We start from the raw sequence: 25,142 nt of genomic DNA on the forward strand, positions 1-25,142 counted from the left end.
AACTTTGAGAAATCAACGCACAATCTAATGTTATCAGACTTCTTTTTTTGGTTCGACCACAATAGGTGGCACACTGCGGCGTCCGGATATTAGGTGCGGAGCACTGTGGCGCCCGTTCATTTAGGTGCTATTCCTAGTAAAGTCTGCAGATTGTATCAGCTTGGCCGATAGGGCAATGCTTTTCACACAAAATGTTGTATTGAACAGAAAAATATGTCATGGCTTCCGTGAGTGAAGCTGTTTAAACCGGCAATGCTTTTCACACAAAATGTTATATTGTACAGAAAAATATATTGTATTTTAATGCGCGTGTTTGGCATTCCTTTGTTGTTAGTCCAGGTTTCAAGTTTCCGAACATGACTGAATTCACTTTTAGTGAGTGATAGTACTGTCAACATCAGTAAAAAATATAGTAGCCTATATTCAAGCGGGTGGTAGGCTTGAGTGACGAGTAACTTAGTTTTCCGTCAAAACCCGACTAGGTTTAATAACGAGCAAAGTCGCTCCATTATCATTATGGTTGCAACTTGTAGCCAGGGTTCATATAACCTATAGAAATGTATTCATGTACTAGAGCAGGGGTCACCAACCTTTTTTGCATACGGGCCACTTTGGCACTAAGGAGAGCTGTGGCGGGCCGCACTAATAAAATGTTAGGTAGGTTGACTCTTATGCTAGAAAAGAACGCATTTCGTACCCAGTAGGCTATCCAGCGTTACGGAGGGTGAGCGGAGGAAGAGGAAGGGGGCGCCCGAAAACAGGATGGCTTGACACGATTGTAAATGACAGTGGCATGGGAGTGCATGAATTGAAGGAGGCTGCGTGGGATCGAGAGATGTGGAGAAAGATAACGTATAGAGTGACCGAGAGTCGTAAACGACTGAACGGATGATGATGATGATCCAGCGTTACATGTTATTCATATTTATGTTAGAATACCGCAGCAACAAAACTAATCGAACAACGCTACTGCCAGGCCAAGCTCCTTTTACAACACTTTTGACTTTTTTAACAATGCCTAATAAACGAGGCCACTTGTTTTGCGCACTTATAACGAGGCGAGTGGTTTCATCAGAATATTCATCGCCAAGCAAGAGTGGTGTTGTCACTTCGCTTCACAAAAGATATCTTGCAATTAACAATTTCAGTAAACAAGGAAATGTTTGATACATATCGCAATACAGGCAATAATAGTGACCTGCAAACATATCAGCGAAAAATAGGCTTCAATAACAGCGAATAAGAAACCAGGCACCATAAAACAAACGCTTGTGGAAATTACCAAAAAATCGTAATTCTATCGTAATTCATGAACAGTCTTCCCTCTAAAAAAGCAATGAGTTGGTTTTTCATCCTTTTTGTGAGAGTCTATAAAACCGTATTTTTTTATTATAGACAACTGTCACATGCGGTGCTTATCAGCGTGGCATAAATTTGTTGATTAACAACATTTTGCAGTACTTGCTTCGGCAGTGCATATACTAAAATTGGAACGATACAGAGAAGATTAGCATGGCCCCTGCGCAAGAATAACACGCAAAATCGTAAAGCGTTCCATATTAAAGAAAAAAAAAAATGCAGTAGGCCTAGCCTACTAAGCTAAATATTTTCATAATACAATCAGAAACAGTCTTTAAATTTATATATAATATTTTGCCAATTTATTATAAATTGAGTTGGCACACCGACCTATTTTACCAACAAAAACTTGTATAAAGAGAACACTGCTCGTGAAACACAATAACGGTGAAACGCACACTAGTGTTTACATGACATTTGCAAACTTAAAATAAACAACCCTATGCTCACAGACAATTTAGAAATTCGAAAACAGACGTTTTAATCAATCACTGGGACAGTGTGGCTGGACATCGCATTGGAATAACTTTAAGCGACCCCCACCTAGAACTATAGTCTGATTGTTTGGTAGGTGGAATCGTATGCAAAGCAAAAATATGTTTCTCGGAAATTTTTTTTGCCTTCGTGCTCTTTAACTCCTCAAGAAAAGTATTTTTGGTTATACTTGTATGGTGCTGCCTTCCGCGGGCCAAAGCGATACAGCGTGGCGGGCCGCCATTTGGTGACCCCTGTACTAGAGCGTTATCTCATACGTACTCGCCACAGAAGTAATTGCGTAAGATAACAGATTAAGTAAACAGGCGATTCAGGATAACAGATTAAAGATAACAGATTTTCTATCTGGCTGCAACCTGTGTTCAGGATGCATAGCAAATGTCCTGTGGAGATATGCTAATATCAAGTCAAGAGTAGTAGAGCGTTGTCTCGCACCTCATCTCCACACGCGCGTTAACAAAACAACATAGGCTATGTTTCTTTTCAATATAACATTTTGTGTGAAAAGCATTGCCCTACCTGCCAAGCTGATACAATCTGCAGGTTTACTAGGCATAGCACCTAATTGAACGAGCGCCACAGTGCTCCGCACCTAAATATCCAGACGCAACAGTGTGCGCGCCTATTTGACCTGACGTGGACCCCACATTGCATGTCAGATTCACAGTTAAGAGTTAAGTTTGTTTTGAGCATAAGTGTCTTTACACTTTACAAGCGCAAAGAAACTTCATACAAATTAACCGCCAACATTGCGTTGAACCAGCATAATGCAAAAAGCCTTACGGAAGGACATTTAGCAGACCGATTGACATCGTTCTTCTTGTTTTACCCGTTACGTATTTCAGTCTGACCTTGGCTGCCTCATTCTACAGCACTGTATGGTGAAGTGTAGTGTCTGTTATAGGCTACACCTACATCCAACCATTGCACTAGCCCAGATTATTTACATGGCGGTTGTTCACCAAATCTACATGTTAGCATTTATTGAGAACAAATCGTTCTGAGGTTTGAGATTGTCTTATTAACCTCTCATATTGACCATTTAAATATTTTGTATTAACATATTTTCTTTTTTTCTCACACAATTTTCTAACAGTAATTTTTTCACAAAGAACATTAATCATAATGTATAAAGGATAGTATTATAGCTTCTACATTTTCCCAGTGAACAACTTATAGGCCTAGCTTCTATAAAAACATAAAGAAAATGTGTGACAGATTGATAATAGGCTATACTATAGCCTAGTGATGGTTTATGTACCAACAGGCATGTTGTAGTTTAAATCCTTCGTCATGAAAGGCCATTTCATGTTGAGGAAGGTGCCAGTTTGAAGAATTAAATTTAAACAGCAAAAGAGTCATCATGAAATCAACAAGTCCTCACAGCAAAATTTGTAACCAACAGGGTTTTTAATCAATGCAGTTTTAAGCTAGGTTATGTTCATTGGAACATGTGACTGAGGGACAAACTAGTAGAAAGGAATCTGCAATTACATTTTGTATGTAAAACACAAATCCCTTACAAGTTCATGGTGTTAGCCTACTGGTATTGTCCTATATCATGAGGCAGTTATTGACAGTTTTCTGTTCACATTCGACCCATTTGGCGATGGTAAATATATCGTGGGCAATTTTTGAAATGGTTAAGTAGGCTACAATCAGCACTTTCCAATTAAATAGCCTAAGTGTGAAGTCTAGTTGTTGGCATAGGCGTCGAAATAGGGTGGACCGGGTGGGCGGCGCCCACTCTACGGTGAAACAAGGGTGGGCAAAATATGTTTCGCCCACCCTGTTTCCATGACACTTATGAAGTGTTCGTTACAATTATTTCCGTTTTTGTTAAACGCTGAATTATCCAACCAACTGCAGCGCAACTTCTTGTTTTAGGCTATGTCTCTCTCTAGGTATCCGACAGAACAAAGCAAGTTGAAAAAGGGCGTTTGGGCACGATTTGATATCAAGCCAATACGCTGTAAAACCGCCGAACTCATCTCTCTCTCTAGGGACGTCGCACGTTGAAAACCTGTCTAGAGCAGAAAGCCAAGACAATCAGAATCCGCGTGGCCTAGCTTTTCATGGTAATCGAAATTGCGCTGACAAGTATGTCTGTACTTGAAACGCTAAATCGGATGCGTGCATTTACCGCACTCCTCTCTTCTAAAAGGACGTGTCGTACTCGTACGTTTCCTCTATTTACATATTGAATATCGTCGCGGTTAGAAACAAAAATCAGCATCTGCAAACCATTTTCGGTACTCACTGCATTGTTGTTGCTTCGGCATTCGGCAACTGCCACACGCTGGCAATCCTGGTGAGAGAAAGCCACGTTTGATCTTTTCTCCGAATGGTCTCACTTTCGTTACGTCACAATCAAACTTCAGTGCCGGGTCAGCGTAAGGGAATATGAATATGACATCATAATGAACATGACAATAAAATATCACGTTTGTTTAGTGTAACAGCGCTCATAAGATCGCAAGGCGCAAGAAAATTTGCCATTGTTGTGCGAATTATTTTTGTTTATTGTGTTTTTGTATATTGTTGTTTTTTTTCTTTCTTTTTCGCCAACAAAACAAAAATAAACTGAACTGAAAAGCTCAATTCAAATAGATTCTATTTGAATAAGAACTGAAGATGCTCATTACTATGTAGCGAAATATATATTCTTTTTAAACATGAGGCTGGCTGAAGTTTATTTTAATTCTCAACTTATTTCGATGTGATCAAGTCAACCGCTTCTTGCTGACGGCGTGCCAGGGTTAGGTCTCGGTGTCTCATATGACATTCACTTTACATTATAAACTGTAAGATCATCTTTGTCGACTAACCCAGACACTGCAACATAAGCGTTCCATTCTTCTTCCCAAGCGTTGAAGGAAGCGTCTCTGTCAACTATGTTACTTTATTTTCTAAAAAAATTGTTATCATGTTTGCAGCGCCATGTTTGATACCTTTCATTGGTTGAGTTAGCTGAGGGAAAAGAACTATACGTATATGTGTACTCTTTACCAGTGCATAAATCGAACTGATTAAACTTAACAAACGCGTTGCAGTCAGCGCAAGAATGCAGCTTCTGGAGAATCGGATATTCCTCGCGCTGATTGCAACAAGCAGTGCTTCCAGCATATTATTGCAAATACTACAACACGTCAGAAGGTGGTACTGGGTAGTAGGTGCCGGGTTTTCTTTCCAATCAGGAGTGTAAATTTGGTCCAGTTTGCTTTGCGAAAATTCCACTTCTTCACAGGTTTGCTTGGGACTGGGTTGAATGAGTTTTTAGGGGTGATGAGCGATGGTCTATGTTAGGACTTAAGAAAGGGGCAAAGAATGCTACGGTCTGATAAAGGTCCTTTTAGGTTGGCAAAAGCTAGATCCGGATTGGTTGTTGTTTTCCATCTTCCTGACAAAAAACTGTCTGGTTCTTTTGGGTTGAACAGTAGCTGGACACCGGTGACACTGCTGCCCACGATTCAACTGCTATGACGTCTGCATTTGAATGGCGGTAGCCCCAGACTGTGCTGTGAGAATTGAAGTCTCCGGCATGCCATGCAGGCATGGTGGTGCAAAGTCGGGAATGAAGTTAACTTGTAGACGTGTATTTGGTGGTTTATACACGTTGATCACAGCTGTGCCTTCGATTTCTGTGGCTGTCCATTCAACTTCACAGTCAGGGTTAGATGAAGCAATCGGTTGAACCACTTAGCAGAGTTTCTTACATATGTGGCTATTCCATAAATGTTGCAATTGGTGCAAGCTGCCATTGTATATCCACTGATCTTTAATTTCGATACTTCCGTGGTGTGAATTTCTTGTAGGAGCATTGCTGTCACGTTATGCTCTTGTGCGAGATGTTCCAAGATGTTGCATTTGGCTTTGGTAAGGCCTTCAATGTTCAGCTGCAAGAGTGCTACTCCGACATGAGGATGAGTTTCTCTTGTTGAACACCGGGGCCGAGGGTTTATCCTTTTACCACCCCTGGTACCCTGTGAGTTGCGGTCTCTGGTTGTTGCCATTCGCTTCATAAATTTGAATTACCAGGACTCACCACGAGGAGGTTGACAACATGTGTCCCCAAAGCAACATGAGTAAAGCCGTAAACCAACATGAGTACAAGTTAGATGTCCTTAAAACGGTATGGCATGTCTTTGATTTCATTGACTTTCCAGCACGTAGCCTACTAGTCGCATGTTGTTTTTAATGTATTGTTTTGAATTGCTAATCATGGTCGTCATGCTTAGAGGTTGCTTTATCATTATCTTAGAGTTGATATTATGTACTTTTCAACAGCCATACTCCTGCGGTCGTTAGGAGTGGAGACACTTTTGTAACGTCTTTGACCATTTTCAACTTCAAAAGTGATGACAGCATTACGGTATTGCTCGACGGCGTTGCATCTGATCCCTGTACGCAGCCACGTAAGTAAACCGAGTCATTTCACAACTTTGTGTGTAGCCAAATAAACATCAATTTCAGGGCTATCTTTCTCAATATCTTCCTCATGTTAATGCAAAAGTGCCGGTGTAACGGTTTAGGAGTTACTGCGGTCCAGAAGTTATCCGTAACTTCCAGACCGCGTATACGCCGTCCAGCAGTTACTGCCAGACCAGAAGTGACCAAACGAAGGTTGCCAGATTTGATAGTTGTAGTGGCTTCAACAAAAATAAGATGAAAGTTAAAACAAACCTTTGTGACGAAAATCATTGTTGTATTTGAATAAAAAAATTGTTTGAAATAAGGCATTGCTTAGAATGTTTGAATCATGGCAATCTTCAATACAGGCCTCAATAATACATCGTGCATTCGTACATGCTTTTAATTTGATTCAAGCCAGACTTCTTTGCGTTTGATAACAAGCTAAGTTGCAAAAGTAAGCTGCTTGTCTGAGTTGTAGTTGACACTGGCAACACTGGAGTAAGTGAATTTTTTAAAAAATTGTATGAAAACTAAAGGTATATATAGGCTGAATTCGATCAATTTTGTCTAAAATCGTGTGTGAAAACAAGACTTACCGACAAAGTATGAAATATAACTCATTAGGGTTAGGGACATGAATTTTTCGATTAAGATTTTTTGGATTATTTTTGTATCAACAAAATCGGTTAAAACAACCTGAAAGTGTGTGTTTTTATTTTTTTAAATCACGAATCCAACATAAGGTTTTCGTAGTCCCTTTCCGAAAATGTTTTCGGAAAATTCCCTTTCTACGTCAGACAGGGAAACTGATCAACGATTGTAGTTTTTCACTGCATAAAGACAGTTGGAAGGCGACGTTTCATTTGCTTAGTTGAGGTTTAGGCTACAAAGTAAACCGTTAATACGTTTATAAAGGTTATTTGTTGGAGCAAAAACGTCTGGAAGATGTGTCGTTTGAGGATGCAGCAATATAATCTGAAACCTGGGGTAAGCGTGCATCAGTTTCCCAAAGATCCAAACTTGTTCAAAAAATGGCAGAAATTTAATCAACAAAAACGAAAGTATTGGAAGGCTAAAGCAAGCTCATAGGTTTGGTTTGTTCCATACACTTTGATAGTGGCAAACTTCTCTGCAGCCCAAGATTCTGGATTTCAAGCGCTCTGATTGGCTAAAAATTATTTTTGAAGCTTCACCTCTTTTGGTATTTTACAGCACTCAGAACAGCAATTTTTGAATCTGTTGGGGATGCATCGAAAGCAGCTCCGTTAGTTTTTATTTCGCAGAGTAGCGATGAGCCATGAATGTACAAGTGTTAGCTGTAGAGTTAGGGTATTCAACATGTTATAGGAAGTGCTAGTCTAGCCTAGGGCATCTCAAAATCACTTGAGCCTTGTATGCAGCGGCTAGGCTAGTCAATACTAAGCTCAATTCCGTACTAGTAAAGTTTTTATCTCCTAAGCAATACCGTTAGTTTTTTTTTAAATATACCTTAGGCTAATAACGTTAGGGAGTGGCAACAAGAAGTTGGGTAGCCTACTTACCATAGTAAAAGCAGCATGCTCAGAATGCACCAAATTTAATGTTATTTTTCTAGGGGGAGACTCCCCGCGAAATCGTTTGCCTTCAGCGAACTCAGCGGGGAGCTTCGCCCCCCGGACTATTTATTGCAGCCCCACTGCTCACAAACAGCATCAGCTGCCACTGCTCACTAGAGCAGTTTTGTATGTTGTTGTGTTGCTGTTAGTCTGATATTTTGTGTGATGACTGTTAAAAATTTGAATTATCTACGGACTTTGTGTCTGATGCAAGTAATCAATAATAATTAAATATATTGTGTAATGCTACGGCCTACCCTTTCGCACTCTCTCATTGGATGCACACTGTACGTTTTTGTTTTATGTACGTTTCGGCGTTTCGCATCCAAACAAAAATAAGATGACCATCCATCCATGCTAATTGAATTTAGTGTGTAAAAATACAAACGCTGACAACATACCAGTTTAAGCTGTTCGTTCGAAGCTCAACATTAGAATCCATTATATGTTTCTCGGCAGCCGATTACAGCAAGAATTGTACTAGTGAGTGCTCAGCCTTGTGCTGATAGCCGGGAAGAACTCTCCTTTCTTCACAATCAAAATCCATTGCTTCACATACTGCAATCTCCTCTTCTGAGCTGCTTGTTAAAGGCTCGAACATGTACGGTTGAACATGGTCGTGATCAGATTGCAGCCATCGGGAGATGTTCATTTCGAAAGTCACAAAATACTTCAGCATCTTTATCAGAACCGCTGCTAAAATCTTATGATGCCTCCATAGCGTTGTGCTGCTTGTCCGAATTACTTATTTCTGCACTGCGATCTGACATCTATGCGAGAGAATTTCCGGTGAATCGTCATCGCTCAACTCTCGCCTTTGCGCAGTCACGCGTGTCGGATCGTCAACTATCGGAAATTGAAACTAAAAGGTCCTCAAAGCACCCCAAATACAGCTCAAAAAAACTTTTTTTTCAGGCATTCTTATTCACCACGTATAATATCAGAAAATCACTTTTCTGAAAATTTTTTTTTCATGCCCCTAACCCTAAACTTTTAAAGGCATACTAAATGAAATTTTCAAACGGGAATTAAGCATTAAAATGCGTAAACTGAACATTCAAGAATAGCCTACATTTCCAAAAAAATTACCAAAAAAAATCTGTTTTCAATGGCGCTGGCAAGGCCCAAACTCCAATGTTTCATTTATTTTCATTTTTTTTCAAAATGACTAAAAAGTGCAAACATTGCTCGAGAATACGTCACAAAAGACAGCAATAACAAAAGCCACGTTACCACATCTGATGTTTTAACATCAGATCTGGGGTTTTCAGCGAACTGTCTGATGTTTTGACGTTGAAATCTGCTGTTTTGATGTACATACATAGGCTACAGTTAAATTGCCAGCGGTAACAACTGTTGCGTGATCAGCTGATTGCTCGTCTTTTTTGACGTAGACTGTACAGTCGCACGCTTCGCTGCTCAGGCCTATTCTGGTTTTGAAAGCTCTGACAAAAGTACGCGCGGAATGCTGATCAGACCGCAATGGGGCAAAATTTTATTGAAAATCGTTTTATGGTAGCAAGTTAAACACAAAGAACGTGGAAAATCGCCAGGTCAGGTTTTTCCTTTAGTATCCCTTTAAGAAGTCCTTTGAAAAACATTCGTCTGCAAAATCTTTAAATTTCTCTGCAGTGCATAGCCAATGACTTCATCACTCAATCATCAGTCATAGTTTTGCACTTTATTCTGAAGCTTAGTTATAAAATACAGTAGCCTATGTGAAAGACAGGCAAGACACAACAATACAACAGGGTTGAGCATTACAACAATATATTTTACATATTTACAAATAATTTTAACAGTCGAACGTTTTCGGCTTAACTTAAGCCCTCACCAAGAGTCTGAAAATATTTATAAAATGCAATAAATTTCAACTTCTTGAAGATAACTAGCTAACTGACTGTAAGCATCAAGAAATACGCAGCGGTTAAAAGCAATATTGTGGAAAATAGACAGACGGAAAACAAAATTACATTAGAAAAAGGCAACCACACAACTACAAAAGAATTAGCAACACAGTGTACGTGATCCATTTCTCCCGAAACTATAAAATATGTGAAAACCATTCAACTGCGTAGTATTTTACCCATTTGCAAGTTTCCCATCGCAACTTCGAATGTTTCTTCTTTAAAGATAAAACATGCTTGACTGGTTTTAACTTTTTCTTTTTGATTTTTGTTTTGTCAACTGGTCACGGACTACCTGTGTAGTCGTCACAGAATCGTGGGCGTTTGTTCTCTTGTCTCTTGCAAATGTAGAAGAATTATTATGATAAAAATGTTTGTAACGTCTGGCCAATGTGATCAAAAGGTAAAAGCAAAAGCCAAAAAATAGAAATATTCCATTGTTTATCAAAACTTAAGTGAACAGAAATCCATTTAATTGAAAGTTTGCATATAAATTTGAATCATTTGAAATTCAAAAGAATGGGAGCACGAGTTGGAAAGAGGAAAAGATAAAGAGTAGATTATTTTCCAGCAACTTGCAAGCACGCGTTATTTTCCCGAAAATAGAAATCACTGTAAGCCAATCAAGTTAACATAAATTTTCTAGCAAATCTTTAAGAATTAAATAAATATACGGGTGCAGACGCCCAGTCCAATCTCAACTCCGAAACTCCATTCTTTGTAACATTTCTGATAACTTCAAAGTTAATTTTATAGTCGGCATTGATGTGCAACTTTTGAATATTTTGATTGGTGGTCGTTGCCTTTCACGTCTTCCCTAGCAATAGACAAAGTCCTCTGTTTGACTTCCGCCATCAGTTTCATTCTGATTCATTGACCTAAGCCTGCCAGAAATTTGCATCAATTGAAGTAAGGCCATGTATCCCTTCACGCACTGTAAGACAAATAGTTCCAACCCATCTGCTGTTGCTTCTAGCTGCCCGATTTGTGTACAAGGAGCTGGATATTGCTATGTACTGACAATTCGCTTGAAAGTATTTCAGTTTACTGAACATTATGACAAACGATTTTTTTATAACCACTATTATGTACATAGCACCAGGAACATAGTAAAAACTATGGCTGTGGCGCTATATAATGTTATCATAATTATTATAACTTCAAAATACTGTAGAACGAATTCCTCCAATAACTTTTCTGCTTGAAAAATGTCAAGTTAGCATTCGTACAAAGTCGATATCTTTAGGCAAACCCTACACAGGTTATAGGCTTAAAAACTGGAAGCATTAAATAAGTAGAAAGTATTTTCAAGTTAAAAATGCGTTGCTGCAAAAATGTTAAACTCAATGGATGATAATGATGTTTTTACAGGTTTTGATTGGTTGATTTTAGACTGTTCATGGACTGCTCTATCAGGTGGTTACACAACAGTCCACTAATCCTGGAATACATTACATTAATACATACATTAAACTTGAAGTGAACTTTTTCTATTGTTAGAATGCAGTGCCACTGACACAACAGCTCTTGGAAACAATGTTGAGATTACGGAACTGACTGATCCCAACGGATTGGAATGCGTTGGGACGTATTCTTGCATTCCAGGCTATAGCCACAGCCCGAGTCTATACTATGGTATTTGCCAGCCTGACGGAAGATATGGTCCTGACGGTGGTGCTATATATTTTATGGACTGCACTCCAGGCAAGTAGTAAATTTTGTGCAATGCATTTAGATCGATCAGCTGATTTAATTAAATTTCTCACAATGAATTTGCTCTTTTTTAGCTTGTTTGTATAAAATAATTTTACTTTAACCCTTTGAAGGTTGGGGGAGGGGGCTGTCAATTCAACTTTTTTGTATCAATAGTTGTATCTCTAAAACCACTGAGGCTGCAACTACGAGATTTCTTGACTTTTCCTAACTTTTATTCACCTCTAGGCTATTGAGCTGAAATTTTGAGCAAATCAAAGTTATAAATTGTGAGATATAAGGCATTTCTCAGCACATCCTCTGAAATATTTCATATTCTATTGTTAAAATTTTTCATACCAGCTGGATGAAAGTAATTAATTTGGCCCACGTCTCGTTAATCCTAACTGTTTCACAGCTTGAACGGAATTGCAATGCATGTTCTTCATTACTCTACCAAAAAATAATGTGTAAACTCACGCTACTATTAGTCGTAAGTCACCTCAACATTTCAACGTATATGAGCAGTTCTAAAATTCACATAGTTTTAATTTTCGGGTATGCTCAGCTTGAATAATTTTACAAAGTGAATCCCAAATTTTCAAACCGTGCCTTAAAAATTTAACAGAAATATCACCCCTAAAGCATAAGAAGAATCGACAGCCCCCCCCCCCAAACTGAGCAAGACTCCAGGAGCCCAATTTTCTAAGGGTTAAGCATGATTGAAGTCATTCTTGGATTTTGCTGTCTGGTATTATCTAGCTGGCGTTGAAGGTGGTAACGTTTACGTGGGTTTAATCTGCATTGATCACTTAAGCTCGCTGATGGGTGACTGTCAATTTCATAGCACCAAAGCTTGCAGGCTGCACCTCTATGAGCTGTCAAGCTTTCATCTAAAATGTAGGGCATTTACAGTATCTACACGCTACAGGTAACCTCTTTTCCGAATGTTGTAATGCAGAATTGGCTGTCATCTTACCATTTGGCAGTAACAGGAACCTTCTCCCCGATTTTTCTGCCGGAAACCAGCGGTTGTATTGATTTGAAAGCAGACAACTTTGCGTTTAAAATCTTAGTGGCATGGATTTCCTTGTGGACATGGGCTGTATAAAAAATGTTTTCTCTTAAGCTTTTTATATTTTCTATGTAGACACCTGTCTTGTTGATACCGGAACTCCGCAAACTGGAGTCAATTTAACTGGACCTAACCCTACGACTCTGGCATTTGGAAACACATTAAATTTCAACTGTGCACCTGGTTATGTTGGGACTGGTGCAGTGGCGACGTGTGCCACAACTGGTGGTGCTTCTTTTACCGTCGATTGTCCCCCAGGTATCTAAGCAACATATCTTTATGTCAAACAATCAAGTTTGTTTCGGCACAGCTCCACATTCACTTCAACGGAGGACTAAGATAGACAACAAATCAGCCGTGTTTTACATTGATTCAACTGATATAGTTCAGTTTCATTCAACATCATAACTCTTGATTTATTCGTTTTCAAGGAGTTTGTCAAGTTGACACTGGGACTCCAAGAACTGGAGTTGCTTTAACTGGAGCCAACCCGACACGTTTAACATTTGGAAACACATTGAATTTCAACTGCGCTCCTGGATATGTTGGGACTGGTGCAGTGGTGACATGTGGTGTTAGTTTGTTGCCTGTATTCAACGTAAATTGTGCTCCAGGTATGGTGTTAACAAAATCTATGTCATCGTATATTTTGGTTTGTTTTTAGCATATGTGTCTTTTCCATCTTTCCAATTAATGTTCCACGTTCATTTTGATACAAAAGTTTACTTTGCTTTAACATAATTGCATTGCGGACATTTCTTGAAGTTCTTATGAAATTTATCTTCCTTACCAATGTGATGTATATGTAAAGTTTATATTGTTACTACTTTTTACTAGTCATCTGTCAAGTTGATACTGCAACTCCACAAACTGGAGTCACTTTAACTGGACCTAACCCTACGAATCTGGCATTTGGAAACACATTGAATTTCAACTGTGCACCTGGTTATGTTGGGACTGGTGCAGTGGCGACATGTGCCACAACTGGTGTTGCTTCTTTCACCGTCAATTGTCCCCCAGGTATCTAAGCAACATATCTTTATGTCAAACAATCAAGTTTGTTTCGACACAGTTCCACATTCACTTCAACGTACAAACAACACGAAATGTAATTTATTACTTTTGTTGGTATGGTAGAGACATGTTTCTATTGAATACACTTAAAAAGCATCTTTTTCGCAGCGAAAGCTTTATTTGTGGCAGGGGTCACCAAACTTTTTTCTCTGAGGGCCGGATTGTTGCGAGATTAACAGCTGCGGGCCGGATGCAAATTGCGAAAAGATATATATATAACTATTTAAAATCAATGAAAACTATTAATACTACAAAAAATGCTCAATGCTAAGCAAAAAGGCAAAGCAGAGCGAATTAAATCAAAAATAGTTATTACTATCTGAAGCCTCATCAGAAGGTCTGAAAAAACATGCAAAAAAAAGTAATGAATCGATAATTCCTGAAAAGATATTAAATATTACAACTGTAATTTAATCTGCAAAAAAAACTTTAAACCTGTACTTCCTAAAAAGATATTAAATATTATAACCGTAATCCAATCTGTAGAAAAAAACCTCAGAGTTACTAAGGGCTACCCTCCATCCATTACTACAAAGTTGCAATTAATTTGTCCAACTGAAAACTTTCAATTAATTTGTCCAACTGGAAACCAAGCAACTTGATGGCAACATCTATGACATCACAAAAAAGCAAAATGCAGCTTTGATGATCAATGCAACCTGTAGTAACCTGAACAAAATAAATGAAAATTGTTTTTTTAAAAAAACCTGTAAAAATTAAATAAGATTTATAACCTGTAAGAATCAAATGAAATTTAATTTTTATAACTTTAATTTTCTTTAATTTAATTTAATTTAGTTAATTAGAAATTTAATTTAGTTATATAACTATTTAGAATCTCAATTGACTGGAAATGAGCACAATAAATAACAAAGTCAGCGGTGGAATAGCGAAGTTGTGATGAAAATCGAAAGGTTGCTGGAAAAGTTATCCCGAACTGTGATACACTGCAGAGCATCGTACTCTTGAAAAAACATTACATTTTTCCAAATTTGGCCTAGGCTGTCCCCATTTGTGGTTGCCTAATGATAAAAGAAACATAAGAAGAAACAATATGGAAAAATCATTAGCAGGTTGCGTGTAGCTCAACAGCAACGTCAGTACTTTGCAAAAAGTTTGGTAACTTTTATCCTTAACAGTTATAGTGCAGCTGTTATTTCCGCAGCACGTGGCGGCCGAATGAAATCAGTTCGCGGGCCGTAGTTTGATAACCCCTGATCTATGGGTTACGATATCACTAAATTCAGTGATCCATGCTTTATCAGTAAATAATGCAAGTTTTTGAACCTAGCTGATTTTATTTACTTTTATCGTTTCGAGTAGAATGTTGCTCATAGCTCGAAGCTGCAGGTTTTCGTCTGACTCTCTTCAGAGAAACTATCGTTAGAATAAAGTAAACCTAAATGTATTTTAATCGTTCAGCTGTATCGCAAATGAAGGATCCTTGTACGACTTTTCATCCTCAATAACATCGAGGTACTAGAACAGAGGTTGAGAAACATCAGCGTCTACTTCATTACTTATCTTTATGTGGCGTTATTTTGATTGTGATTATTATAATGAAACGAGTGTGGTTTTACAAAAATTGTAGCCCTTACAAATCTTTCATTTATTCAAGTGAAATGTGTGAATATATTCATGATAGACGACCTAACAACCCAAGATAAAGCTTTCGGTGGAAATCCCAAACATATTGCTCAGTGGACTAAGATAAACAACAAATCAACCGTTTTTTACATTGATTCAACTGATATAGTTCAGTTTCATTCAACATCATAACTCTTGATTTACTCGTTTTCAAGGAGTTTGTCAAGTTGACACTGGGACTCCAAGAACTGGAGTTGCTTTAACTGGTGCCAACCCGACACGTTTAACATTTGGAAACACACTGAATTTCAACTGCGCTCCTGGATATGTTGGGACTGGTGCAGTGGTGACATGTGGTGTTAATGTGTTGCCTGTATTCAACGTTAATTGTGCTCCAGGTATGGTGTTAACAAAATCTATGTCGTCGTACATTTTGGTTTGTTTTTAGCATATGTGTCTTTTCCATCTTTCCAATTAATGTTCCCAGTTCATTTTGATACAAAAGTTTACTTTGCTTTAACATAATTGCATTGCGGACATTTCTTGAAGTTCTTATGAAATTTATCTTCCTTACCAATGTGATGTATGTAAAGTTTATATTGTTACTACTTTTTACTAGTCATCTGTCAAGTTGATACTGCAACTCCACAAACTGGAGTCACTTTAACTGGACCTAACCCTACGAATCTGGCATTTGGAAACACATTGAATTTCAACTGTGCACCTGGTTATGTTGGGACTGGTGCAGTGGCGACATGTGCCACAACTGGTGTTGCTTCTTTCACCGTCAATTGTCCCCCAGGTATCTAAGCAACATATCTTTATGTCAAACAATCAAGTTTGTTTCGACACAGTTCCACATTCACTTCAACGTACAAACAACACGAAATGTAATTTATTACTTTTGTTGGTATGGAAGTGATAGGCCTATGTTTCTATTGAATACACTTAAAAAAGCATCCTTTTCGCAGCGAAAGCTTTATATATGGCAGGGGTCACCAAACTTTTTTCTCTGAGGACCGGATTGCTGCGAGATTAACAGCTGCGGGCCGGATGCAAATTGTGAAAAGATATACAACTATTTAGAATTTCCATTGACTTGAAATGAGCACAATAAATAACAAAGTCAGCGGAGGAATAGCAACGTTGTGATGAAAATCGAAAGGTTGCTAGAAAAGTTATCACCTACTGTATTACACTGCAGAGCATCATACTCTTGAGAAAAACATTACATCTTTCCAAATTTGGCCTAGGCTGTCCCCATTTGTGGTGGCCTAATGATAAAAGAAACATAAGAAGAAACAATATGGAAAAATCATTAGCAGGTTGCATGTAGCTCAACAGCAACGTCAGTACTTTACAAAAAGTTTGGTAACTTTTTTGCTTAACAGTTGTATAGTGCAGCTGTTATGTCCGCAGCACGTGGCGGGCCGGATGAAATCAGTTCGCGGGTCGGAACCGGCCCGCCGGCCGTAGTGTGGTGACCCCTTGTTTAATGTAAATTGTAGTTTTTTAGTTTTGCTCAACCCTTTTAAATCTTTTATCTATTCAAGTGAAATGTGTGAATATATTCATGATAGACGACCTAACAGCCCAAGATAAAGCTTTCGGTGGAAATCCCAAACATATTGCTCAGTGGACTAAGATAAACAACAAATCAACCGTTTTTTACATTGATTCAACTGATATAGTTCAGTTTTATTCAACATCATAACTCTTGATTTACTCGTTTTCAAGGAGTTTGTCAAGTTGACACTGGGACTCCAAGAACTGGAGTTGCATTAACTGGAGCCAACCCGACACGTTTAACATTTGGAAACACACTGAATTTCAACTGCGCTCCTGGATATGTTGGGACTGGTGCAGTGGTCACGTGTGATGTTAATGTGTTGCCTGTATTCAACGTTAATTGTGCTCCAGGTATGGTGTTAACAAAATCTACGTAATCGTACATTTTGGGTTGTTTTTAGCATAATTATGTATCTTTTCCATCTTTCTAAGCAATGTTCCATGTTCATTTTGATACAAAAGTTTACTTTGCTTTAACATAATTGTATTGCAGATATTTCTTAAAGTTCCTAAAAAGTTTTTATCTTTCTTACCAATGTGATGTATGTAAAGTTTATATTGTTATTACTTTTTACTAGTCATCTGTCAAGTTGATACTGCAACTCCAAGAACTGGTGTTGATCTAACTGGACCCAACCCGACGGATCTGACATTTGGAAACACACTGACTTTCAACTGCGCACCTGGATATGTTGGGACTGGGGCTGTGGTCACGTGTGGCATTAATGCATTGCCTTCTTTCAGCATCAATTGCAATCCAGGTATTGCCATAAACAAAGTGCTTGTAGTCATAGCTTTTCATGTACCTTTATTTTTCAATCTTTAAAATGTCTTGGACGAAAGAGGGAACGTTTGCTGAAATAAGGGGTACACCGCCATAAATGGTTGTTTGGATAGCAAGTAGCAACACGTGTCTGTAGCTAGCACTGCTGCAAACCCAAAACTAATAAACAACTTCCTGAACAAAAGCTTCAAAATAAACTACAGCAATGACACACCATGTCATATACTGCGGTTTAGGGTCTGCTACTATTTGGTGAGTCCGATTCGGTAAGAGCCTTTTCGGTGAGAGCCCTATTCGGTGATTTTTTTAATTTTTTTTTTTGAAAATTATCGGGTACCGTAGCCTAATTATCATTGCCGCTTTTACATCGTTGTAACGTCCCTAAACGTTGAAATAACACCCTTACCCCCTAACCCTTAACCAGGGATTCATACTATAGGGATCGCCAACTCGGCTGGAAATGCGACAATCGGAGTGTAAAAGTGTTGCCAGATATTTTTTATATCTTTAGAAAAAATGTTATTTTGGCATTTTTAAAGAATAGTGGTCGCCCAAAGCTTGTACGTTTAAAACTATTCTGAAGTTTAAAGTTGCACAAGCTTGAGTTAAAGTAGTTTGTATTTGTGTTACTTTGCAATAAGAATGTGCTGAATTTATGTGCAAAACTTAAATAAAACTTGCAGGTTTAAAAAAAATTATACTAACCAGTTAAGAACAAAAAAAATTGAGAAACTTAAAAATACACCTCAGGAATAAAGACCTTCATGTTTTAAGTGTTGAAGCCGGTAATTATTTTTCAAGTAATATGTTTTATGTACAAGAAAGGTTAAATTTGCCAAAAATATGATAGTTTGATAAGCGAACAATAAAATTGCTTTAGATTAGTTTTAAAATATTTATTTACGGGCAAGTTTTGGGCAACTACTACTTTAAAAACGCCAAAATAATATTTTTTTATTAAATATAAAATTTATCTGGCAACACTTTTACACTCCGATTGTCGGATTTCCAGCCGAGTTGGCGATCCCTATAGTATGAATCCCTGCCCTTAACTCCTAACCCTATAACGGCAATGATAATTAGGCTACGGTACCCAATAATTAAAAAAAAATCACCGATTAGGGCTCTCACCAAATAGGGCTCTCACCGAATAGGGGACTCACCGAATCGGACTCACCGAAACGGGCCATTCCGGCGGTTTAAATGTCAATTTCAGAATAGAGATTTCATCAAAATTATTGTTGGTAAACTTGTTTTAGTTGTAAGAAATGACATCATGAATAATTAAAATTCTTTTTTGATTCTTAATTGTAATTATTAACCTACTTATAATCTATTTAAACCAACAAACCGACAAAACTAACACCAACATACACCTAATACACAAAGCAAACAACAGAGAATCTTGGAAACTTTTCATACAAGAGGCAGTCAATGCTTGGAATCAAGTGCGACAATAAAAGAAGAATTGTAAACGATCAAAATTCCTTACTTGTGATGTTTTGAAGTTCCACGTTAGTTCAGTTTCGTAGTACGTTAGTTCTACGTACGTTACTTCAGTTTCATTGAACATTATTAGTGTATTACCTTGAACCATTCATTTTGCAGTCGTTTGTCAGGTTGATACTGGAACTCCAAGAACTGGAGTTGCTTTAACTGGAGCTAACCCGACACCTTTAACATTTGGAAACACACTGAACTTCAATTGCCTTCCTGGATATGTTGGGACTGGTGCAGTGGTGACATGTGATGTTAATGTGTTGCCTGTGTTCAACGTAAATTGTGCTCCAGGTATGGTGTTGAACAATGTGATATCTGTTGGATTTTACATTGTTAGTCTTTTTTATAGTCGCAATATAAGTGAAAATGAAGCATGGCGATCAAATGAAATGATCGCTATGAATGAAATATCTTTTTCGTGTAAGTTTACTATGGTGAGCCTTTTTGTGCACCAAATATAGAATATTTTAAAATCACTAAATTTTGAAACTTTTTCATTTTTAGATATAAAAACATCAAAAATAGTCTTACCTTTTGTTTATGCTTTGAGATTTTACATCAGAAGGCTAACACGTATGAAAACCGAAGACCTTATCTTGTATCTCTGTGCTATTCAAGGCTATAGCAATAGGTTCATGAATTCTACTTGTTTGGATCAGTTTTACATTAACTGCACTGATAAGACCTTAAGGTCGTACCTTAAGGTGTGTTACCGTTTCTGCAGTGATATAAATAAAGTTCATAAATCTGAATTTACTAATAACTTTTGAAGATGTTTAATTTCTTTGCAATTCTACAAATCGCAATTCTCAAAAAGAGCCTGCACAAATAGATGAGGCCATTTCTCGTGTTACCATCTCCTTGTATTATATTTCGCCATTGTATTTGTTTGTGCGTGTTTTATTTTATAATAGTATACTATACGCAATATCTTAAGCCACTTTAAGTTGCTTAATAATATGCAAAACATTAGTTTAAGGAAAATACCAATCAAAACCCAACTCATCACTCTGACCTACATTCTATAAGTGATGTTGTTATTTTTTACCAGTCATCTGTCAAGTTGATACTGCAACTCCAAGAACTGGTGTTGATCTAACTGGGCCTAATCCGACAGATCTAACATTTGGAAACACACTGAATTTCAACTGCCTGCCTGGTTATGTCGGGACTGGCGCTGCGGTGACGTGTGATGTTAATGCTGTGCCTGTATTCAACATCGATTGTCCCCCAGGTATTGTAATAAACAAAATGCTTGTAATCAAAGTTTTTCTTGCAACTTTATATCGCAATCATTACTGGACAGAAGAACAGAAAATACAACCTATATAATATTAATAATACATTGAAAACATAAAAATGTTATTTCTATACATGGGTCCAAGCATAATAGATAAGATTCTAACTTCACTGAGGCTTCGATGCTAACGAGAGTAGGATGACCAATTTATTTCTCTTGACCGCCGTTTTTTCTACATCTACAATAACACAATCTATTACACCCTGCAGTGCGTTATTGTGAGCATTGTTTTTTGGGGTCTGCTACTATTCGGTGAGTCCGATTCGGTGAGTCCGATTCGGTGAGTTCCTAACCCCTAACCCCAAACCCCTAACCCTAAAACGGCAATGATAATTAGGCTACGGTACCCAATAGTTTAAAAAAAAAATTAAAAAAATCCCCCGTTAAGGGATTGAACTCACCGAATCGGACTCACCGAATCGGACTCGCTGAAACGGGCCATTTCATGTTTTTTGACAGTAGGCCTATAACATGTCTGTCGCTAGAGTGCCCGTAAAGTTGCAAGATAAACGGACAGAACAACAAAAACAACTAATATGTATAATGTGAGATGCTGCAGTTTGATTTATGTTTAAAAGCTTACCAAAATGATTCTTGTCAGAATGTTAAGTTGCATATTATATTTGTTGGCTTTGATATTGTAAATAGCTTAGAAGTGCGCTTAATCATAATAATAATCGTGTTTTTATTTGCTCCATTGTGATAACATACAGTACACTGCGATCACAGATGCGATACAACAGACGACAGGAAGCAACAAAGTGACATATAGTCTTCGAGTCAGCAGCTCCCCTTATTTTGGCTTGCCATTAAGTGTCTTTGCCGAGACACAACCGCGTGCTCTGGAGCCGTGTCGAACCCACGTCCTTTCGAACGTCGCGCAGACTTCTCACCACTCAGCTACGCAGCCGGCTAACGCTTCTTTATTGATTGACGGCTAAAGACAACCAATTAAGTTGCTTCATTTGCTCTGCTTTTAAGTTAAATGTTAAGTTTTGATTGGGGGTGTGCGGTTTAGCAGCGCATTTCAAGACTAATCTTCTTTCAGCGACGTCTAAAAGATGAAATAATTCCCAGCAACAATATTTGAACAACTATAGGAAAACTTCACACTGTCAATTTCGATAACCGGCCCTGAGTCAGTGGTTCAAGGCCTTTACAAGTAAGCGAAACTGCCAAGAATAACCTTTCAAAGGCTTTGTCAATCCAAGGATGAAGATTCGAAACCAACCACCCATATTAGTTCAAACCATGGCCTGCAAAAAGAGATAGACTGGACACCTGGTGTCAGCCTGGACATCTGGTGTCTAACCCATTTATTTTATGAAGCCACGTTTCTAACTTACATTGTTTTCTAGTCGTTTGTCAAGTCGACACTTCAACTCCAAGACCTGGAGTTGCATTAACTGGACCTGTCGTGACGGCCTTAACATTTGGAAACACTTTAACTTTCAACTGCGCTCCTGGTTATGTTGGGACTGGTGCAGTGGTAACGTGTCGTCCCAACAGAGTGCCTTTGTTCAACGTCAATTGCGCCCCAGGTATTCTGTTAAACATTCAGCTTGTTTGTGGTGTCGCGTTTCATTTCATGTATAAAAAGAAGCTACTGAAGTTTTGACGCAATCTTTATTTCACATGCACCTTTTTCGTCTGCAATTGTTTCATAACTTATAAGATTTTCGTAGCTTTCATATATCCAACTTAGATTTAGAAATTCACTTCAACGTTGATATTGATTCGTTTTCCTAAATATTCAACGTTTTTTTGAACGGTTGGTCGATATCATTTTTCTTGAAAATTTAATTTCTTCAGCGATGATGTGACAGATCAATGGTTTGTTATTTGCGCAAAAGCTTTTTCGATGTAATTCGACCTAGTATCGAACTCAGGTTTACCAGAAGCAGTAGAAACGACGCCAACTATCCCTGCGTCTCTGATCTTGTGACAAATTGGGACGTATAACTTTTAACCCTTTTTTAACTTGCTTCCTCAAGTTTAATTGTCTAGTCTTTGTTTTGTTTATTTTTTGTTTTTGTTTTAGTGTTGTTTACTTCTTCAAGAGATAAATTGAAGCAGGAATTTTAAGTTATGTATTTTCACTGGTTTATTACCTTATCATAACTACTATAAAGTCATCAAATTATGCAGCAGGTCCATTTGATCTTGCTTTATCAGTTTTCTTCAATGGAACTCAGTCGCATTGAAGTGAAATGTTTGCATGGATAATGCCCAACGTGCGAGAAGCTTTTCACGTTCTTCACATGGAACGTTGTAAAAGAAAATTATTTAAAAAAAAGCCTGAAATGTCGAAAATACTGACTAGTTCAATTTTACGTTGATGTTTAGTTAGTACATAAGACGTCCTACTTTAACGAGAGTAACTGAACTTTCCTGCTATCAAAGGATACTCTGAAAGTTGTCAGGTAGTTGCCAACCAACTTTTTTGAATTGATTAGTTCAACCTGCTTTAGCGTACCGACCCCGTACCGTACTCATTTTATTCTACGGGCTTGGCTTAGACTCCGGGATGAAGTCTTTTGTTGTGATCGAGAGGCAAAATCACTGGGTTATTGTTACGTATCATTCTCTAGTCATCTGTCAAGTGGACACTGCAACCCCAAGAGTTGGAGTTAATCTAACTGGACCTAACCCAACGTCCCTAACATTTGGAAACACATTGTATTTCAACTGCTTTCCTGGATATGTTGGGACTGGTACAGTGGTGACATGCAGCACTGCTGCAGTGCCTGTGTTCAACATCGACTGCCCTCCAGGTAATATTGTTTACAAGGTATCTTATATGCAAAAGCTTTGCCTTTGTGCGCCCTGCAATGGAACAGGGCTCTTTTAGAATTGGACATCTGACACGGTAACCTGCATTGTTTTCTTCGATATCTCACTCGAATCGAGCTTGCAGTGAGTAATAATAATAAAATGGTTTAAATTTTGTTATGTAAATAATACTGCCGCTCTACATCAGCTAAGATCTTTTAGCGGCAGTATTATTTTAGTTTTTGTATGTTATTCACGGTGTCACGACATTATTTCTCAACTTATCCTCAATAACACAGTCGATGCGGTTTTTATTATAAAGTCTTCAACGACATTTTTTAAGCACTACAAGGACAATGATATGTTGCACATGTCATCCAAGTGACTCCTTCCGTCTTGTCTTTTTGTGTTCTGGTTTTAATATGGACAACCTTGTCTGATACAAATAAATAATAATAAAGTCTTCAGTATTACTCGACCTGGAATCGAATGCAGACTGACCAGCACTAACCCGAAGGTGACAACTATTTGGCCACTGAGCTAATGCTTATATTCAGATATGAACAAACAATTATGTTTTCCATTGAAGACTGCGTGAATTCCACTCCTGTGGAAATGTTTAAGGCGGGATTCACACCGAGCATACAAAACTGTTTTCAGAATACAAAAACGTTGCACGAAAAATGGCGCATGTTTTTTTTCCTTTGCCAAAAAAACATACGCCATTTTTTGTGCGACGTTTTTGTATGTTGGAACAAGTTTTTTATGCTCGGTGTGAATTCCGTCAAGTCATCATCACGGCCTTCGATGACTGGTTTACAGCTAATGGTAGAGTCTGCAGGATCTGTATACAATACATGTTAGCATAATTCATGATGTCACTTCCCCTTATGAAGACAGGTTTTAATCTATAGGGGCCACAAGTAAAGACAGATTTCCTGGTAGTTCATTACTTGGGAATGTTGGTCATAAACAATGAGATTTCTGTTTCTTGTGGTTTAGTTGAGCACATTGATTAACATATCAAGTCCTTTGTTTAGTTTTCAATCACTAACTCCTTTAAAGTTTTTTTTTTTTTTTTAATTTCTAGTGGTCTGTCTAGTCGACACTGGAACTCCACAAATCGGAGTTGCTTTAACTGGACCCAACCCGACAAGACTGGTATTTCCAAACACTTTAACTTTCAGCTGCGCATCGGGATATATCGGATCTGGTGCAGTGGTGACATGCAGTACCAATGCGGTGACAATGTTCGCTATCGATTGCCCTGCAAGTAAATAGTTCGTTTCTAGTACTAGTTGCAATGTTCATCTGATCAAAATGAAAGTAAAAGCAACAATAAACAGGTTGGTTTATTGTTTCAAAAAATGAATCGCACTGCAGTATATAACTTTGTAAATTTTATTTTGTATGCTATTCGCTCTGAGGATGCGCATTGTCATGGTGCGCGAAACGTCAGTGAAGCAATAAACCAACCTGTTGATTGTTGCTTTCACTTTCATCAGATGAACGTTGCAACTAGTGCTAGAAATGATATATAATAGTCCTGATGAACACCCAAACTTTTCAGCATTCAAGTAAATAGTTAGTTAAAAAATATGTTAACATGCTTACAACGACAAGATGCAGACCAGAGCTTCGAGCATATCAATTAGCAAAGGTGGTTCCATACTCTGAGTGGTGATGTTCTACTGGGCTTTGGGGAATGAGAATATGAGGTTTTTTCGGCTGCCTTTTCCCAAATACCCTCACTTAATTTATTATACTTTGGTTGGGAGCTCCAGCTGAAGCCCGGAATGAAGCTTGTATCGCATGGTTTGAAAAATGAGCACTTTATCAGCTGCACCGTCCCACAGCTAGAGTTTTTATTGTAATCATAATATTATTATATAGTTTATTACGTCCTTATTGAACTTCCTTATTGGTGCTTGAACCTTCCATATTAGAGTTTTATTGTTCCGTTTGCTAATCACAAGCGAAACACTTTTTCTTTTCTATTTCCTGATGAATCATTGTAAAT

At 38.0% G+C, this 25,142-nt stretch overlaps 1 protein-coding gene and 1 non-coding gene across 2 annotated transcripts; both read left to right on the plus strand.

Annotated features, from left to right (window-relative positions):
* Nucleotides 1-1,457: 1,457 nt before the first annotated feature.
* LOC145781463 (U6 spliceosomal RNA) lies at nt 1,458-1,564 on the plus strand. The gene has a single exon (XR_014290755.1). It is a non-coding gene; the product is annotated as a U6 spliceosomal RNA (small nuclear RNA).
* A 16,029-nt stretch (nt 1,565-17,593) lies between these two features.
* On the plus strand, nt 17,594-24,403 carry LOC145780535 (zona pellucida sperm-binding protein 3 receptor-like). The gene is made up of 6 exons (XM_082592162.1): nt 17,594-17,633; nt 19,159-19,341; nt 20,102-20,284; nt 21,709-21,891; nt 22,942-23,124; nt 24,213-24,403. The coding sequence occupies exons 1-6, from the start codon at nt 17,594-17,596 to the stop codon at nt 24,401-24,403; spliced, it is 963 nt and encodes a 320-aa protein (XP_082448288.1).
* The last annotated feature ends 739 nt before the right edge of the window (nt 24,404-25,142 follow it).

This window comes from Aplidium turbinatum, chromosome 12, assembly GCF_918807975.1.
Source record: "Aplidium turbinatum chromosome 12, kaAplTurb1.1, whole genome shotgun sequence".
Lineage (NCBI taxonomy): Eukaryota > Metazoa > Chordata > Ascidiacea > Aplousobranchia > Polyclinidae > Aplidium > Aplidium turbinatum.